Source organism: Brachionichthys hirsutus, chromosome 1, assembly GCF_040956055.1.
Source record: "Brachionichthys hirsutus isolate HB-005 chromosome 1, CSIRO-AGI_Bhir_v1, whole genome shotgun sequence".
Lineage (NCBI taxonomy): Eukaryota > Metazoa > Chordata > Actinopteri > Lophiiformes > Brachionichthyidae > Brachionichthys > Brachionichthys hirsutus.
The window spans coordinates 10,792,984-10,814,050 of record NC_090897.1 but is presented as its reverse complement, the minus strand read 5'-3'; the positions used below and the strand labels follow the sequence as shown (position 1 = coordinate 10,814,050).

Sequence of the window (21,067 nt, the reverse complement as noted above, 5' to 3'; positions counted from 1 at the left end):
GAGCACTAAAATGTAGAGAAGACTCAGGAAAAATACAGTTTTCCAGTAAAAAGAAACAAAAAAGTTTTACTGAAACAAAATTATGGTCATTTTATAATTTTCATAACATAAGATTGTATAAACATAAACATAAGATGGACATCAGTGACAATCAGTTACTTCATGTTTAAAATACATCTACTTCTCTTTTAACAGGTGAGAATAAAATGCTTTTAAGAGGTTAAAATCTTTATGTTTACATCAGTCAATGGTCGACATACAGTGTTGAATCACACAAGCTAAAAAAAAAAAGACAATTAGAAATCAGTTTTAATTTTGAATTAAAATTTCATCCATACATTACAGAGGCAACAACATCAGTGGTCTTGCATGATCTGGAATGGTTGCATAATTTCTACAAGGACAATGACACATGAGGTTTCTGATGATTATTCCACACAGTAAAAACTGCCTCGCAACAAATAAGTTGCTAGTAAAGGGTTGATTGCAAGTGCAGCGACTGAGTCTCTGAGCATCCAGCATCGTGGGGTGGGGTAAGGGGCGCTGGGTGGTCTTATTGGGGTCTCTCCATCGTCTCTGAGTGCTTTCGTGTATATAGTGGAGGAGGTATACATTATGAGGGTAGTTCAGTGGTTGTCAGTAAGAAAAGAAACAGTCGGCAAGCTGAAGGCGAGGAGATATCTGGACAGGGACCGGCTGACTGTTTGTGGAAAGAATGTAAAGTTGTTGGAGGAGCTGGGAGCGGGAAGTGGTCACAGCCTAGTCATGGTAGAGATAACTAGTTTTTTAAGGTTATTTTGGTTCACCATCGACAAACCAACGAGAGGCGGAGTCAGTGATGAGGAAGACGTTACCTCCTCCTGAAAGTGTGGCTGCCTTAAGAGTTCTTGGTAACCATCTTCATCGTGATGGTCTTCACTTCTGAGTACTCTTTCAAGCCGCTTTCTCCTCTGGAAACAGAAACAGTTGCACGCTGCTCATATTTCTTAGACTATATCAAGCAGCTTTGAGCTATGGTGGATAAACCTCTGGAGGGTCCCAATGCAGAAATGTTGCACTGTCCTCCAAGATAAACGTTTGTGTGATGTTGAGCAATTTTGTAAAATAAGCTTTCAAGAAGCCAAATCATTATTAGTAACAACCATGGGCAGACAAGATATTTATACTCACAGCTCACGTCCGTTGCCAGACATTTTATATCCTCCAAATGGACACTGTGTGCTCAGAGCGTTGAAGCAGTTTATCCTGGGAAATACACAGAACTTAGATCACTTCTGCCTTTGGTTCATATGGTATCATAAGAACACATAAAGCCGTTGTGCTACAGCTGTATTTAGTATTAAATATATCATCATTCTTGTCTTAGTAATCAGCAGACACAGCTGGGGGAAGGTGCAGCCCGAAGGGTTCTGGGAATAATTCTGTAGGAAGGGGAGGAATATGGTCAGTTTATAGAAGGTTGAGTCAAAGTAGCTGCTTACGACAGTCGTCAACGTAGACGGGGCATTTAGTCGATGTGGCCTCGTGGCGTGAGACACCAAGAGATAGAAGATACAGACTTCACCGCTCTGAACTGAGATTTAACATTTTCATCCATCCACGTTCTCGTTGATGAGTCGATCGTCTCCTCTACAGCCGCTTTTCCGCTTTGCGGGTCACGGGAGTTGCTGGAGCCTATCCCAGCTTGCTATGGGTGAGAGGCGCGGTACACCCCGAATGCGTCGCCACACAGGGACAAACAACCACTCATGCACTCACTCATACAGTACGGATAATTTAGAGTAACCAATTGACCTAAATGGCATGTTTTTGGAGGTGGGAGAAAACCGGAGAACCCAGAGAAAACACACACGGACACGGGGAGAACACACAAACTCCGCACAGATAGGATTCAAACCTGGTACCTTCTTGTTGTGAGAGCACTAACCACTACGCCACTGTGCCGCCCAATTTCATCCATTTATCAATTAAAGTAAATGTGGAAAATCAGCTTATTTATTTCTTAGAGTTACATGAAGCCAGCGGTTGTTCTGTGGCGTTTCACATTATAGGAGGGAGTCATGCTTGGAACAGTCAGGATGTGTCGAGGAACAAAAGAATGTAAAAAGAGAAGTTTGATTCTCGTCTAAGTATCAAATAAAATCCTCCGCAGAGGGAAGACGTAGGATGATGATTAGGCAGCATCAAGAATGAAGGACACTAGAAAATATTTCCTCAGCTTGCAGAGGATTCCAGTCAACTGTGACAAGTGGTGAAAACCTCTTGGCAGATGCTGCATGTTAGCTATACTTCAGCCCTACTTAAAGACATCTGCAGGTAATTACAACAAAAAAACAATATTAAATGAACTCAAGAAGTAACTTTTATAACTTTTTTCATCTACATTAATTACAAAATTAGGGTGTCAGTTTACTTTTCTGCATTGTTGCCTCGCACACGCATATTTCACTCATTGTTTATACGTATTTTAAAAGAAACGTGATAAAGGGAAGGAAAACATTACTTTGTGGTCTGTGTTAATGATAGTGAAGTGGCACGTTTCCAGTTTCTGGAGGCCAAACTGAAAAAGTCGATACTTCTCAAATAGAAATTCCTGATTGCAGCCCAAAAACAAAGCGAATTCAACTTACCAGACAGTGCCAGCCTGCATGGCTGTGGCTATGGTCAGAGCTTTGTTTATATCAGTGGTGAATACAGCCCCGACCAAACCATAATCTGTGTTGTTTGCTCGCTCAATCACTTCCTCTATAGTTTTAAACTTCATGATAAGCTGGACCGGGCCAAAAATCTACAAGTAGATAAAAACATAAGGCTTGATTACAGAACCGTTCATTCCTGTAACTTTGTCTTCTTTGAATAAAAAGAGATGTGCAGAGCCAAGGATGAGATTACCAACATTCAACTCAAGCACAAATCTTAACGTGCATGTAGTTTACCCAAAAAGGACCAAAGTACAGTTACACAAGTACAGTTACTTAGACTTTAGGTAGAAAACATCAGCTTTACAGATGGATTCTAAAGCTTTCTGATAGATCGTTAAACAGCCAAATCAAACATAAGGTGGTTTAACAATGGCTAAAGCACCATTATGCTGTCATCATATTTCACTGGTAACCTTTTGTTTTGTTTCGTGTTAAATGAAGGAAACTGATTTAAATAAAGTCTTGTCATAATGCAGTACAACTTGATTAAATCCTCCTTCCACTACTGTGATGTACACAGACATACATGCATTTTGGATGTATGTTCAGGAACGCACCTCCTCTCTGGCGATACGCATGTCGTCTTTCACATCAGAGAACACCGTGGGTTCGATGAAGAACCCCTTCAGGCCCAGTGCTTTGCCTCCACACTCCAGCTTAGCTCCTTCACTGATGCCGCTCTGGACAAACTCCAGCACCCGATTCTGCTGCTCCCGACTGATCTGTAGTGGCGGAGAACAGATGGAAGTCCAGGATTCAATGCGATTTTAAAGACAAGGATAAATATTTCAAATCTCATAGAAGAGACAGACAGAGTACTGCTGAAGATCCATCAGGAGATCTAATGGCCTCACCTGAGGACCCTGCTCAGCAGTGGGATCAAAAGGGCTGCCGACAGTCCTCCTCTTGGCTCTCTCTATGCTCCGCCGGACAAACTCATCATGTATGGGCTCCTGCACATAGATGCGAGAGCCCGCCGTGCAGCATTGGCCTGCGTTGAAGAACACACCCTGGTGGGCCTGTTCTATAGCCAGCTCCACTAGAAAAAAGCAGAATAAAAGAGCTTTTTGTTCATCAGTGGTCGTGCATAGATAAGCTCAGTTGTGCCTAAAAAAAATGAAGAAACTGTAGAAACTAATCACTTTTAAGCTAGAGTGAAATTTGATTGAATGCTATCCAGCAGCTGTGATAAGCGTGGAAAGACTATTCCTCATTACATACAGACAGTACTCTCTACCGTCTTTGGCGTCACATCGACACACCAAATATGTATATGTGTGTTGTATATTGTTACAAATAAATATATTTACCCCAATATTTATTGGACCTATCCTCTGCAGATCTGACACATGACACCTGAGAGACAGGACCCTGCTGTTGCACACAAAGGGTTAACGGACCCCAGTGATTTATTGGTCTCGGCTGAAGCACCCGACTGAGTCAGGGTCCATTCTCCTGATTTACAGGCCTTAGGAAGCCCCTCTCATGGCTGCTGAAAGCCATGAGAGGGGCTTCTACACCCCCAGTTTTGGTGAGCCACTTAGAATTTATATGAACGCCATCCATCCAAGTTTAAATAGCAGCACAAAGCTAGAGCAATTCAAGGTTATCAGTCTATGTGTATTTACACGATGATTTAAGGTCCTGAGGACGGAAACTAAACAAAACAACCTTGCTGACGGACCACCAAGTGAGGGTGACATGTAAATGGAGCACTAAATAAAAAGTAAATGAAAGCTTACAATCGGCATCTGCAAAAATGATGTTGGGGTTCTTTCCTCCCAGCTCCAGCGTCACTCTCTTCAGGTTACTCTTCCCAGCTGCTTCTTGGATCAGCTTACCGACCTATCAAAGGGAAAGAGCGGGCGTTTTAAAACTCAGAGATGAAGGCCTGTGGCCAGATCAGTAAATCAGCTGGAGCTATTAAATAGATTAAACAGGCCGGCAGACGAGGTAAAACATGATTTCTGCAAACACATAACGAATGTCTACAAGAGGTTTGTGGAGCAACGGGAATAGAAAACGGTCTTCCTGGTAGCAACAGCATCAGATGTGTATGAATGGGCGTGTGAATCTCGACACCAGATAAGTACCTGGAAGCGGCAGGTTTGTCACTAAGCTTAGCATATCACAAAGACGGTATCACGCAGGGGGAACTGTTAGCATGAACACTGTCAGCACCTTTAAACCTCGTTTTGTTTCAATTATTGTGTCACACCCCGGTCCTAAAACGTTACGTTTCCTTATGGTGATTTAAATTTAGTGTTGCTGCTGCTACAGATTTCTTTTTTTATGCTACCAATTTTCTGAATCTGACCATTGTCTACCATTTCGGATTTGTTCCTCTGGATTCTGTGTACCAGATCTGATTTTGACCCATCTTTTGATTCTCCCCGAGAACCAAACCTCACTTAACTGTTTTATTTCTGAGACTCTGCTCACTCTAGGATTTCAATCCTTATCTGTAAGATTGGAATATATTAATTACAGTAAAATCCTGAGGTGCACCATCCACCCATGTCCATCGATGTACTTGCACTTATCCATGGGTTGTGTAACGGATAAGCGCAAGTAGCAGGATTAGCATGGTATTGAAAAAGTGTGTACTTCCCCAAATGACTCTCTAAACAAGCATTCATCTTTGACAGAGGACAGACAGGATGAAGCAGACAAATATCCCAAAAAAACCTCTACCTCCTACATGTTTAAGACTCACTATCTCCTGCAGAAGCTGAGTCACTGCAACACTGAGATTAATGGGACAGACCATACTGGAGCGGCTTAAAGCAAAACAATAGTTGGGTCAGCTTCTACATTTTGGGGAGTTTTGTCTGTTTTTGATCAGAGAGGTTGGGTAAGGAGAGGCTAGCGTGACTTTGTTCAAAAGAAACATGCCGTGCTGCCAGTCTGCTCTTTGGGGATGAAGTTTAACACTTTCAAGAAACTCTCACTCAAAAGTACACCAACATGTAAATAACAAACGTATATATACGGATTTACAATTCATAAATCATATACATATAATAATAATAATCCTTTCGACAGGCAGCATCCTTTAGCAAACCCTGATCAGTGTTCCTGAGGCCATCTGGGCCAAAGTTACTGAATAGTAAATTAATTAATATTATAGCAAACAGCAGTCTTTCATTTTCGACATTTCCTGCTTATTGTACTTCATTGTCTATTGCTGGATTTCTTCAGTGGAACCTGATGTTGAAATTCTGCTATGAACCTCCTGCTCATGGTCAAAGTCTGCCTTCGGTTTGTTCTGCATGCCTTTTATTCATGAGTCGAGTCACGATAGCTGTTAATGAAACCACCACCATTTGCAGGAACATTCTTGGAGGTCTGCCCCCGAGCCTTGCATGCTTTACCAAAATCATCTCCTTTCCTTTTTCTTTTCTCACTATGTGTTAATTGAACATTTCCTTTGTGAGTGACCCAGTTGGTTTTTTCATGTTTCGTGTGAGCTGGAGTTAATTAGTGATAGAATAAAGCGAGTGCTGTAGGACAGCTCTGATGCCCAGACAGTGAGTCAGCTCTATCGTGGAAGGGGGAGGGGGGGGGGGTACTGCTGACCACAGCATTTCCTTGATGGTGGTTGTGTCGCCACAGGTGGATTTAAGTTCCTCAGCTCATCCTCATACTGATGTGCATGCGGCTGTAACCATTGCATCTGCAAAAACATGGAGCTGATTATATGGACGCTGCACTATAGAAGTTTAGTGAGAGGAAACATTTTGGCAACTAGAACTATTTTTGTCAGCTAAAACCCTTGAAGAATGAAAATGGCTAATATATTTTCATCCATAGGTTAAGAAAAGGATGGAACAGGTGGAAAACACTGCCACAAGTCTAATCCAAACATTACCGGCTGATCCCATCATAAAATAAATAAACTATTGCATTAGGGCTGCTGTGAATGATTCCTATCAGATGGTTTAGTTTGTGGATAGAAATAACTGATGTCTGTAAATGATCTACAGAAGAAAAAGAAGAAAAAAAGAACTGGCTGACACTCTGGCCTGAGGAATGTGTTTGGATCGCCACACCTCAGAGAGCTCAACACCTAAGCATGGCATGTTCTTGATGGTTGAGCTTTCCATTAGCTGCTCCACTGCTAAGCTGCACGGGTTTATTTTCCTGTCTGTGTCCTGATATTACGTTTGGAGAATGTGCAGGTTCATTAATGCCAAAGACACAGTGAACGGAACGCAGGGGAGGCTCGGCTTTCAAAGATGCCTTTGTGTCGTCTGGGCAAAGTAAATATGTGCATGTGTGCCAGATAAAATCAGACCCCACCTGTCATGAGCAGTAATGACAGGGCACGCTTCTTAATGCAGTCGTTTGTCATTTGGACTTCAATACAGGAACACAACGTCCTCTAATTACCCAGCCCTGCTCTTATGCTCTGCACATGTTGGTGACTCGCTGACAGCGCGCAATAAAGCAGCTGCTCATCAGAGCTGCTTTATTAGAGACGATTACCTCGGTTGATCCTGTGAACGCGACTTTGTCTATGCCCATGTGAGAAGCGATTGCAGCTCCTGCCTTTGGCCCGAATCCTGGCAAAATATTGACAACTCCCGGTGGAAACCCGGCCTGTCAAAACAATATGAGAGGAAACAAGCTTTAGCGGAGATGACAGCAGAGCCAAGCAAAACCGCTGGCGGTGTGGGGGGGAATCTGGAGCCGGCCCAGCTTCCCGACCAGCAGAGATCGGAACATGAAAAAGAAGAAGGCAACAGACAGATAGTCTCCAAAAGAGGTGAGGCCAGAGAGGGCTGGGGGAGACAGAGAGGATGCAGATACATTCGTCCAGCGTGATTAGGTTTCTCGACAGGAGCATGTGATGCTGTATTAATCCTATCCGGTTTGACTTAGCCCTACTGGACACATCTGCACTCCTTAACCCTGTTGCTAAAAAACAGAGTTGCTACAAAGGTAGCGTTTGAATTTACTACGTTCGTGAATCCGACCTTCGACATTCCCAATCTGACTGTCTCCGTTACTCACTGTCAGCATTGTTTTATGTTCTTCCTTTGAGTTTTGGGAGTCCACTTGTATGTTTTTGTTTTATCTATACACAAGTCACAAAGACCCCTGATGACTTTTTTTTTTTTTTTTAATAAAAGCACTGTTCCATGAATAGTCTTTTCACTGCATTCTGAGCACTAACTGAACATAGCGTTGTAAAAGTGCAATAATCAAAGGCCCATCTTTTTCCCTCATGGTTCAGATATTTAGCAGTCCTGATGTTTCCCACGGCTGCAAACTGCCAGTGTTTTTGGGTTGATGCTGCATTCATCCAGTTCCCAAACAATGGGAAAAACAGGTGTGGTGCATATTTATTGCAGATTGTTATCGGGTAAGTAACAAAAAGGAGCAAAAGCATTTCCCCTTACTGTTAATATCAGCTTTTAGTTTGAAGTAACAGTTTTTGACATGCCTGTAATTTTAATCAAGCGAGACACATCATCCGATTTCTGCAAATCAAACTGCAAGTCAAAGGTTGATGATAATTTTTCCCCTTCCCACTGTGCTGCTTGTAATTATGGTCTAAACGACGTGAAATAAATAAAGCATAATCACTTATAAGCCGAAGACTTGTAACAGTAATAGCCTTATGATTGCTTCTATGATTTTCCCAGTCTTTTAACAAGCTTTCAGGGGACGGGATGGCTGCAGACGGCTGGCCTGACAACATCATCCCTAAAAGTTACAGAATTTGTCCTGAGACAATGGTGATTCTGTGCTAAAGGCCCTGCCTGTAGGATTTAGGGGGTTTAGTGGCAGAAATGGAGGATGATTTTAACAGAGAGGATTCCACTAGTCATTCACCTGTATCTAAAAATCCTGTTTTCAACCTCTGCATCACAAGGTCTCTATGGAATCCCCGAAAAGGCACGTGTAATACTGGCTCTATAGCGTGTTTTGTTTTTCGTGTTTTTATGAGCCAAGATAAAAGATGGTCACACACTGGACCTTTAAAAGCATCACTTTCATTACTTTGTGGACCACAAAGAACCGAGCCTCAGAGTGAAATCTGGACACGTGAGCTGGTTAAATCAAAGTGAGTGATAAAAGAGGATTCGTTGCGATTTAGCAGAAAGTAAAGATTCACCAGGTAAACTCTTATTTATCGGTCAGTTTGTGGTTAAACTAACACGGAACACTTATGAAGGATTTGCTAAGAACACGCCTGATTGGGTTGTTGGACTCGCGAATGAACCGTGGCGGCCCGTTACCTCCTTGACGAGCGCTGCCATGTAGAGGCAGGTGAGCGGCGTCTGCTCAGCAGGCTTGAGGACAACCGTGTTTCCACATGCAAGCGCTGGACCAAGCTTCCATGCTGTCATCAACAGAGGGAAGTTCCACTGTCCGTGACACACACACACACACACACACACACACACACCGGAAAAAGACATCATATATCTGACACACTGGGTGGTCACAAGTGCGGCTCAGTAACTCATCGCTCTTAAGTCACTCATTTTCACTAAACATATTCAAGTGAGAAAATGTTCTCGGCGCTTGTACAGTATTTTCTCTTCCCACAGTATTGTGAGAAAGTCGGGGAAATTGCAACACATGTGCAATAAACCCGTATCACTGTGCAGCACGCAGGCTTGTGTTATTTCTGCTTTACACAGGAGCCCATGGGGCTCAACGCAGAACCACACGCTTTCTGCACTCGAGCACAATCAACAGTGTCTCTTTCTCCTTGATCGTTCCCTTCTTTCTCACCATTCTCCTTACCCCAATCCCCTTATTTTGAATCCCTCATCTCCCTCTTCTGCCTCTCATTTCTCATTACGCATGACTCAACATCACTGGCACTGTTATTTTTGAGACTTGCCAGCAGGATCTTTACCCAAACAGACAGAAACTTTCAGGGAATACAGAAGAGAATTCTGCAAACAGGCTGAAGCAACAGTTCCAGCATCTCTTTTAAACTCGGCCAATTCCCTCTGATCACTTCTTCCTATCGAGCTTTAGCGTGAGTTTGTATACTTCAAGAATCTCACTCGTAAGAAGGCTTAATACTCACAGGGATAATTTGTCCACAAACTCCAATGGGCTCATATCTGGTAAATGTCAGATACTCTCCATCTGTGGAGGAACACATGTGCAGCAAGCAAACACACACACACACACACACACACACACACACACACACACACACACACACACACAGAGAAAAAGCAGGGTTAGTCTTTTCAAGCTTAAACTTTGACAAATTATGCCTGAAACACTTGAAAAATGCCTCCACCTGATACCCCCCATTGTCGTTGACCCAACATGTTAATTTGTAAATGAATCCACACGCAACATTCCTGGCTAGTGGCTACTTTACCCCGGTGAGAGATTGCATTTCATTTGAGCCTCCTACAGCACAGGCCTCTGTGTAACCGTTTTAGGTCACAGAGATGGGTGTTATGCTGGAAAGATTTTCTCATTCTTCTTGCATTACTTAAGCAAAAAGGAGGTACTTACTCAGGGTGTGCCATGCTTGTTCGTGCTCCACAAAAACAATTGATATTGAGAAATGTCTGCATAAATTTACAACAGTGGCCAGCTAATGAAACACTGCCTCATGTTGCATTTGGACTGGACAGATCAATGGTGGATGATAAGCCAGCGGTCTGCAGTGAAGGCATAACAATGGAAACAAAAGTGCAGTAAAGTTTGTCGTGTGTTTCCTTAATTCCGCAGTGGATGTTGGAACTTTCAAAACAGTTACTGTTAGAAGAACAAGCTTATGCCAATCAGGCTTTATCGTTCCAGGAGGAACTCAAGTATCTGCAGGATTCGTTTGAAAGCATGACTCCTACAAATGACTTATATTTCAACTTGGAACAAGCCACGTAAGCCATATCAAACTTCACAGACAAAGGTGCTCCACACAATGACTCCCCTATTCATTTGACACTGCATGATGCAAATCCAACACAATGAGCTCACCATAGCACGCAAGACAGAAAGATGCTCAGTAGTCGCTGCTGATAGGTGCCCTGCTTATAAGTTAGCAAACGCCATTACTGACAACTTGGCATCATAAAGGCTGCAGGAATATTTTCTTTGAAATTCTACTGGAGCAGAAAAGCCCTGGGAAAATGTTCGCCGTGGCTGGTTTGGCAGACCCGTACAAAAGAAGAGAGGGACAATGCCACGGTATCAGGAGGTTCCCTCTCTCTTACTCTATTTCCTTTTCATGCTTCCTGTTGTTACACAGAGCCAACTTTCCTCTCACCCAGCCCCAGATTCAGTTGCCTCAGAGCAGGGAATATGGTGACTACACTGGACAATAAGGCTTCATCTTGGGATTGATCACTAAATTTATACCTTCCTTTTATGGTCGGCTTTTTCCATTAAATTTGATATAAATATGGCAAACTAGTTGAAAAAGCTGTGAGCTATTTTTCTGCTATAATAATGTATTGATTGGCAATAGATAACAATCATTGAAGTGGCATTAAAGTAATTTAGGGTTGTCCTTCTCAGTATGAATCTGTTAACCCTCCTCTCATGAGCATAATGGAGCATTGAGGAGCCAAAGTGAAATGTATTTGTCTTAGATATTAGTATAGATTACAGCAAACAACGGTCGGATATGAAGCATAGCCATATCAACGTAAAAGATAACGCTGCTGTATTTACAGCTAGTTATTAAATCATTGCAGGTTTAAACACAAACTCTCCACATATATTAAAACTATAAATGAACAAAACTATGATTCCGAGGATGTTGCAGGTCATCTTCAAAATCTGGGGGGGGGGATATTCCCGGGCACGGGCTATAATAACTACAGGAAGCACAGTTCAGTTAATGTTCTAATCCTTTGTGTTTGATCTTTATCCCACACAAAGTTAATCTCTAAATTGTCCTCAGGGACAAACATGAGCCATCATCAACTATTAACTTTCAAATTGTGTCCTTAAAATGTGAAAGTGTCCACCTGTCATTAAAGCCTGAAAAAATCCTACCCATTGGAATTGTAGTTCCATGGATCTTGTCCGCATATCCAGCAAAGTATCTCAGTGTCTTTATGGTTCCTTGGAGGTCCACAAACAGGGTGGGCAGGAAAGGCTTCCCACCATTCAGTGACTCAATAGTCTGAAAAGAGACGATGTGAGAAATATATGACATCACCTTGTGATCTTCACATAATTCAATACTATTTAATACCAGCCTTATCGCTCTCCTAGGGGTGAAATGAGATACTAAAATAACACCCAGCTGCAGACACTGCCCCTGAGTTACAGTTAGAGTTAGAGGTTGTGTATTTATTACACACACAAGAAACCAATGGAGAAACACATTAATAACAGGGAAAAAGGACATCAAATAAAGCGTAAAATGAAATAAACAGACAGCGGAAGGTTACGCTTTTGATGCAGTTGGAAATATTTAAATGCAGGCATGAGCTTACGGATATCTGATAGCACTAAACTGTTTCTTTATTTGGTAGCATTTATTTTATTAATGCTGCTGCAGCTCTTATAGAACTCGTGGATGAATAAGTGGATTACATTGTCTTTATACACAAGGACATTTTTACACATACTATTATTAACTGACAGAGAGAAATACTACTGTTAACTTACTGCCAGGTAGACGCTGTCTCTCTCCACCAGGTCAGCCAGTTTGGCCAGCAGGCGGCCTCTCTCTGACGCGTCCATCCTTCGCCAAACGGAGCCCAGAGAAAAGGCGAGACGGGCCGCCTGCACTGCTTTATCAACGTCAGCCTGAGAGGACGGTGGAAAACAAAGGAATAGTGTTGTCAAAATAAACTAATAGAAACTGAAACTGTATTTTAATTATTGAACTTTATAGTAGAGGAAAATAACAAAGCAGTATTTTTAATTCATTCAAAGAAGACACTTCTTTCTGCTTGTGCAGCTGTACTTTTCAGAGGAATATATTTTATTATCACTCGTCTACATTTATACAATAACTTCTGTAATTGGTTTCTTGTGTGTATTAAAAAAAACAACCAGTTCTCAGTGGGACTGGAAGACAGGATGCATGCTGTGGTTCACCTTCTCTGCCTCCTGGACCTCACAGATCTGCTCTCCAGTCGCCGGGTTGTATGCAGGGAAGACTTTTCCACTCACAGAGTCTTGCCACTCATTGTTGATGAAAATCTGCAGGAAATATTTTTTGTTATTATTTTATTATTTTAGCAGTGATGCAATAAGTAACTGACTTAAAAGAATAATTAAAGGTATATCAATTAATAAATTAGATTGATTGATCGACCTTTTTTTCCCCAAAATAACTTTTCATTTGACTCTAATGCAGTTGAGGTGAGTTTGACGGGAGATAAAGCCTGTCAGTTGTTTTTTTCAGGGTTTATGTAAGTCGTGTTGAGCAGTCGTATCATTCCAGCAACACGACTGCCGACGAGTCCCAGCTCTTCCAGACTCTTGTGTAAGGGATATGGGAGAATCTCTGGAAATCTGGACAGAGATTCCTGCCTGTCCACCATTGCTCTCTGGGGAGTGCTCCACTATCCAGACAAAGGGGTGTGTGTGTGTGGGGGGGGAGATAAATCCCTATCAGAAACCAGACCCCCACCCTCCCATCCACACACACACACACACACACGCGTTTCACAACATCACTGCTCGTTTACGAGATCATAAAACATGTGCCGTGCTTGGTTTCTGTGATGCGTTAAAGCCAGTTTTCCGTTAAACAACCACCTGGGAACAGGACTTATTCAACATCTAACATCTATTATGACCAACAGAGACGACCACAAGACAAAGAACGTTAACAGAGCGGAGAAATATGACAGTGGCGCAGGAAACCCTTAATAGCCCGATGAAAAGAGGATCAAAATGTGATTTCAGACCGAGAATTTATGTTTCTTACGCAAGATTTAAAATATGCTGACATGTTTAGATCCATTAGGCTAACTGCTCACACACTGTTTTTAATGGCTGTCATCTGCCTGATGGGTAGAGAGTAAAGAAAACATCTGTTCACGCAACTCTACGTCTATGTTTATGTGTGCTTTTGCCGTCCTTCTACTTTAGAGGAGTTCAGAGGCTGCAAGAGCAAACCTGAGATCAGGGTTCAAGTGTCCCACTGGCCTGAGCCGCCCCGGACTCGCCCCCATGTTTACCGCCATAAACACCGGCCTTTAAGTACTTTTTAATTGGTTGTAAATGTTTAGTTGTGCTTACATTCAGGTTGGTATAAAATTCCAGGGAGTCTAAAAACTGTTGGAGCAAACACATCACTCCACCTCCTCCCCCTCCTCCTCCCCCTCCTCCTCCTCCTCCTCCCCCTCTTCATTCCCACGGCTCACAGGCTCATAATGTGGATGCTACATATGAATAACTCACATACAGACGTTTATGGCGATGAGTATGTACCACCCCACAAGAACCATACATTACAGGAGCGTTCCTCTTTGGTTCCGACGTACCTCCACCATCCCCCACACACCTTAACGAGATCGACGAGGCTGTGCTCGCCGGTCTTTTCAGGGGCCACCTTTAATCTGACACTCATTAAGAGCACTTCATAAAATTGTCAGTAATGATAAGGAGCAGAGCGCCAGCTACAAAAACAGAAAGTCCTGTAGAGCACTGAATTAGTTTTTTAATTTATAGGGGCCACTGAAGTTGGGTGCCCTAAATCAGGGGGAGCCCCCTGACAGCCTCAACAGTCCAAGCAAGAATGCAGACCATGGGTAGCTTTATACATGGCGTAACCCCTCTCACAAGACACCGCTAAAGAAGAACGGATGAAGCAGGAGAACAGTGGAGCGGTCCACCACCTAAATCATGGCCAGAAAAGGACAACTGTCAGCTGCCGCTTGGCTTGGCCCTCTGTCTGGGCTCGGACTGGTGTTGGACTTTTGTCTCGTTCCATTGAGAGACTTGATTAAGATGACAGGCCCAAGAGGTAAATCAACTCTCAAGGTTTCTTAAAATTACTTTTTGGATCATTTGGATGAGGGGAAAGGACTACAAGGATGAAAACACAAGTACAGGAATGATAAATGATAAGTGTTTCGTTCCCATTGCTGGCGGGGTTGTTGCTAGCGCTCCACATGATGGGTTGGTGTTTATAAGAATCTGCAAGTACTTAGATTGAAATTGGAATCGGGAGAGTTGGAATGAAAACATCATTTTCTCATTTTGCTTTGCACTAATGATTTTTAATTGATCAAATTTAATTATTTTTGCACCAGTGCATTAAAAAATGCTATCTGAAGTTGGGATATGCAATGCCTGGCTCATCAGGAGGATTTTAAAATAAAATACTAAGCCTTTCCAATGCTTTTCTGGGAAAGCGGTTAATCGCAGCATCCATAGAGAGAGAAGCTGGCAAGCAGGACAAAGAAGAGACATTATTAACATGTATATTTGTAGATATATATATATATATATGTAAAACCCAACATTTTTAAGAGTTAACTGCAGCAGGAAGGAAGAAGTGGAAGAATCACCAAATTATATTCTGCAGCCAACAACACATCTGTTTGGCTTTGTGCTTCTTCTCACAGCTCAGACGCTAATGTCTGAAGGACCACGTAAGTTCTTGTGTTTTTCATAAAGGGTGGGATGGTGATGGTGGTGGGTGGCGGGGGCAGGAGGGTTTATGTACATGTGAGTGTTTATACACAACACGCCAAGATTCCACAGCCAGATGAATCTGACTCGGGCACCTGCAACACTCGTCTGAGCAGGAAGTTTCATATCCTCCCCTATCACAGGATCTCTATTTCCTCTCTGGATCTGGACGGGTTTCAAAACTCTAATAATTGCTGCTGTTACAAGTGAGTGGAGAGCATGTGAAAGTGGAGACCAGCTGGTGTTTTTTTTTTCCTCCTGCTCCTCTCCTCATGTATAACACTGTGGAGCCTTCCCGTTTTTTTATTCGCACACCCACAGACAAAGCCATCCGGCCCTCCTCGGTCTGGCCAGGGCAACCTCTCTGTCACGGGCTGGGAAACATCTTTGTCCTGATGCCGTGTGTGTGTGTGTGTGTGTGTGTGTGTGGACGAGCAGCTCAAGTTGTTCACAGAGATGCAGAAGTCGAGTGAGAAACACTAATTTGACATAAGGCTGCAATTACGAACAACTGTTTATTCTGTTTCAGCTGATTCGCTCGTTTGAAGCGTTTCTCCCGGTAGTACGAAATCAGAGCAGATGGTGAACATCACTGGAGCAGCACTTCACGCTAAAGATTATTTTAGTTTTATCAGAATTGTTAAAGGGAAAATCAGTTTTTGTTTAAACTGAATACAGTATTTTTTTTATAATGCTGAGCAGATTCTCTTCCAGTGCTTAAATAGTTTAAATCAACAATTTGTTAGGCCAGTAATTTCTCTAATCAGCACACATAAATCATAAAATGTTACTTCCATTTTCAAACATCACAGCAGAGCAGAATTCCAGAGAACTTGGAATCACTTCACAAAAATATATCAGTCCCTCAGCAAAGCGTATCACGCTTGTTCCACAGTACTGCTGAAATGAAATGATGAACGATTGTGGTGAGATAAAGCAAAATATAAATGCTTCATGCACTTTGATTTTCATGGTTTTAGAGTAAAATTGACCTTTCTACTCACGAGTGGCTCTTTTGTTCTTCTGACATATGAGCTCCGATGGGTTTCCTGTGTACTTAGCCATTCTCTAATTCTCCGGTCAGGGAAATGTTGAAAGAATTGTTTTACTTGTGGGATTATTGGACAAAGAGGAAGTCATTTTTAAAAGAGATGTGACGGTTTTCCGCAGATAAATAAATACGCAGATAAAGCACTTGTGTCTCGGCTGTGCGGCGAGCTCGGTGGAGAAAGAAGCCATCCTAACAGATTTATGAACCCCGGTGTTTTTCATAATGACGTCTTGAAGATTTACACATTCCTTGTCAAAAGGGCTGCAGACTGAAGGTATGGGAAGTCAACCGGGTAACCTCGCTGTCACTGCTCTTCCTTAAGCGGTGATTAAGAGACGGGGGGACGTGATGCTGACGTGTCTGCTAAGATGAAAATTTACACTCGCTGCACGAGTAGGTATTTCACACCAATGGACATATTAATGGTGGCGCACACTTACCCTGTCACAATCAAAGAGGTGCCCTTTGGAGAGTACGTGGCTGCGTATGTGTGAACGCTGAAGTTGTGTAAGCAAAGGCAGAGACATGAGATGCGTCTTGGGTGGGGGGGGCTGGGGCGGCGGGTCTCACTAAATCATTTAGGTGCACAGTATCTCCCGAGCTTTGGCTCTGTTTGATCTTGATCGCGGTAAGATGGCGGTTTTGAAGTGAAAAAACTCAAGAGCTGCAGGTCAGGCCGTGATGAGCCAGGGCCACTAACCCACACAGTGAGACGGGGCCATAATTTAGATCTCGGTGGACAGCAGCTAGCATCGGGGAGCCCCAAGCCTCCATCTGTGCTATCTCAATCAGTGACAGATTGATGGGGCCTCTTATTCATCCACACTGAGTGGATGCCTCTGCATAGACTTCTTTACAAATAGGCGGTTCTTCGGCAGACAGGTTCTGCACAGGTTCACTAAAACATTTACAACACATTAGATTTAGAGATCTTTAAGTCAGACAGTGTACAAAGCCACTAAATTTTACTCCTCGACCTGGTCCTTGTTAGGCCTTTGTATTTGTAGCAGTTTTGTTACCCTGTTAAATAAACAGACTACAATAAAACTGGAACTGCAAACCACAATTTAAAAATGCGTTCTTATTTTTTTGCCTGCACATTTTTTTAGCCAGCTAAAGTACAGCTGTGTAACTCTTTGTGCATCATGTCCTGTAAAGAACATTTAAAAAGGCAATATGAATTCAATCTTAAATCCTAACCTCACGCGATTTAAAACATTTTAAAGGCTGATCCTTCATAGTGAGAGCAGAAAATTTATGCACTTTCATTTCTGAAAAATATGTCTCACAAATCGCCTGGTTTAACATCTCATTATCACTGAGTGGCGTGAAGGACAAATGCCCAACCAAACCAAAAAAGAGCAGGACAAGTCTCGTATTTGAATAAATTATTCATGAAACGGGGGCCTTTTCTTCACTTCTAGCACAAGTGGGAAAACATCAATAACTAGTCATGATGTCACTCTTATTTATGGCTTCCTTCGTGGTCCTATCAACCTTTAAACTGTTTCTGTCTTCTAACCCAGCTGTTAGAGCCTTCTTGCTTCAGAAATGTGGGGGTAGGGGATAGCACACAAAAAAAGAGATAGACTTCCTCCTCATTCTTTTAGCTACAGGAGAAAAGGGTGTGTGAAAACTACCATTTGAGCTTATGGGGGGAAATCAAGAGTTGAATAAGAGAAGTCATAAATTGGATAACTTCACTGCTGTAATCAACTTGTCTTTGAAGTTGAGGAGTTCATGACTTAGCAAAGAGGACAAGGGGCATGAGTTGATTGCAGTAACATTTTTATCACATCATAGGAACACACCTGTAAAGTGGTTATGATATCTTTTTTTTATTATTATTATTATTCTGGGGTTTGCCCAGATGTGATCTTTGTATTGTGAAATAAGGAACAGTCAATTCTTGAATGTTTGTATATTTTAGAAAAAGATTAATGTTGCAGAAAAGCTTTACTCAAGCTTATAAAAATATTTTATTTGTATTCTTATTTAAAAGGAAGAAAAGGCGGTGCTTGTTTCCGTTGTAGCCAGTGGAGTGGAGGAACAGGACCAGGGTGTGAGGAGAGCCCACGCCAGGGGTTCCCATAAATCAGGGCCCTTCTGCCCCCTATGTCCACCAAACCAACAGGGACTGGATGATCCAAATTCCTGGGGGTTAATTCACCAAGTCGCTCCCTAAATTTCCTCCTGTATACCGTCGTGTTCACCCCTTTAACTAACCGTCTGCACCGTGAGGGAATGTAAACACGACAGAGGCTACACACAACATGGACCGTCCTTTTCACGGCGCAGCAGCAGCAGCGTGGCCTTTGCACTTAAAAACGCACAGCAGTTAATAGCGCTCAATGCACTTACAAGCTATCATGAATCAGGAAGCATGCCCTTTCATCTCACAATCATAAACACAGTTGCTCTGCAGTTAGAAACCCCAGATTTGTGCAGTAGCAACGAGGCCGACGTGGGCAGCATCCCAGCAGAGGATGGTGACGAGACATAAAAAGAATCTCAGAGGAAAGAACCTGAACTGATGGCCTGAATTTATTCTGTGCGTTCCGTTGTGTGAATGCAGAAATAAAACCTGTGAGGGATTTATGGAGCTGTTATCGCTCAGGCATTAAATCACTTCACATGAAAGCTATTTCTGTCATCTGTAATGTTAAAATAACATAATGTGATTTACTGTGTGAGGGTCGCCGCAATTGCACAATAACATGTTCACATGCTCTTTGCCTACATTGGTAACAAACTGTTAGATCACATAATGTGGGACTATATTCAGTATCCTTGTTAGGATTCAAATGTTTATTCATCGCTGCATGCAGCATTATTTTTCAAGACTTTGGCTCCAGCTCTATTTTCATGTGTTTCTGCGTCGCTCTTCTCCAACCACACGCACCTCTATAACTGTCAGGCAATATAAAATCATGCGTCATATGCCAAATTTATTACGCCATCATAAAGATTCCTGATTTCAGTGATTCACTATAAAAATATAATAATACAAATTTAAAATGAAGTCAGCCTGCAAACATTGATTCATTTGAGAACTTTACTACTCAATGAATACATCTAAAATGCTACTGGAGGGAAACTTTAAAGGATATTTTGAAATATAGAGACATTTTTCATTGTGCAATATCTAAATTAAGTATTTAAAGGGATTAATTGCTTAATTGTATCCCATCAATTGTCAAAGTTATAAAAACAATATTTTTTTACTTGGCTACCTGAGAAGATGTTTGCCTGACAGACTGAACTGGCGTAAGTCCAGTAAATATAACATAGTAATATTTATCTATGTGACTCATTGGAGTACTTTATTGATTCCATGCTTTGTTCCCAAAACAAATTTGGACTACTACACGGCCCTCATTAAAACTGTGATTGTGCCTCCTAAAAATAGTTGTTTTGTTGCACATGCAATTACAAACAACCCAAATTAAATTATAAACAGAAACACAACCAGATCAGTTCTAAACGTAATCCCAGACTTTAACTTGAAAACAAGGTGAAAATCTCATTTCATGAGGTAACGTGAATTAAATGATTTTTATGCAACTAATGATAATGTAACTGTACTTTCTGATCCCTCCCTGCTGCGTTACACGCTGCACGTGGACGCGGATCACCTCTTCTGGTCTGAACTGGAGGTTATGCCGTGACGTCTCCTCAGAGTTCGTCATCGCCCCAGCCGTCCTGCGTGACCCCGGGCTGATGTTTCTGAGCATCAGCTGCTCTCAAACACACATTCTGCTTCCATTAGAAAACAAACCCGAGTGGCCGCGCTGATGCCTTGCCCGTCGGCAGCGGAGAGAGAGAGAGAGACACTGACCTTCGTGTACTTGATCTCCGCGTCGGGCACCGGTGAGGGCATCAGCTGGAGGGATGCCATGAGAGCCGCGGGGTCGCTCTGCACCTCTCCGGGGATCTGGATCTCGCTGGAAGTCATCGTGGCTCGTCTCCGCTCGTGGGGGCTTTTCCTACAGATTTGGGATCAGGACCGGCGCGCTCCTTCCTGGGTTTATAGCCAGGTGTCAGCCGCGGTTGGTTTTCATTGGGCAGAGAAAAGGGCTGTCCTTTGGAAAATGTAATTCACGCATTTACATAAACGGACTCAGCAACGCGTGATAAGGAGGAGAAACGCGACCACCCCACCCACGCACCCCGCGCTCAGATTTTAGACCGCTTTCACTTACGAACAGCCGGTTTCTTACAGCAAATCGTGGTTTTACGCACGGAAAGGATCCTTTCGTGGTTTATTAAAACCGCTCTTCCGCAGGTCTTTTAGGACATTTGAGCTATTTGTGGTTAATAAAGGTGTTGAAGCATAATAGTTAAATGAACTTCCCATTTGTTTTGGTAAAACATAATCTCACCACTCTCTCTGTAACTGTTTACGACCTTTTGGCCCATCCCACGACCTTCAGCCGCAGGTGACGGTTTGCTCAGGTAAATTACCAAATTCCTAATTTTTCTGAGGAATTGTAAAAAAAAATCCATGTTGGCAAAAACACTTTGATATTAAAACGTTATTATTGAGCTTTGAATCAGAAATCTAAAAGCCAACTTCTCCACAAACACTTTATCCTTCACTGAAAATAGAAGTTCTTATCATTAAGCAGTTCCTATAAGTGACACAAAGGTGTCAAACTAGCTCTCTCCGCCCACTATCACCAGCAGCGTGGTTTAAGATGTTATGTAAATGTGCTCC

At 42.5% G+C, this 21,067-nt stretch overlaps 1 protein-coding gene across 1 annotated transcript; it reads right to left on the bottom strand.

The window, feature by feature from the left end:
• Positions 1 to 94: 94 nt before the first annotated feature.
• aldh1a2 (aldehyde dehydrogenase 1 family, member A2) lies at positions 95 to 20,305 on the bottom strand. The gene is made up of 13 exons (XM_068742533.1): positions 20,189 to 20,305; positions 12,750 to 12,854; positions 12,315 to 12,455; positions 11,694 to 11,823; positions 9,757 to 9,818; positions 8,951 to 9,079; positions 7,191 to 7,304; positions 4,445 to 4,547; positions 3,557 to 3,741; positions 3,260 to 3,424; positions 2,631 to 2,788; positions 1,171 to 1,245; positions 95 to 950 (listed from the first exon to the last, which is right to left on the bottom strand). The coding sequence occupies exons 1-13, from the start codon at positions 20,303 to 20,305 to the stop codon at positions 878 to 880; spliced, it is 1,557 nt and encodes a 518-aa protein (XP_068598634.1). The 3' UTR covers positions 95 to 877.
• Positions 20,306 to 21,067: the final 762 nt, after the last annotated feature.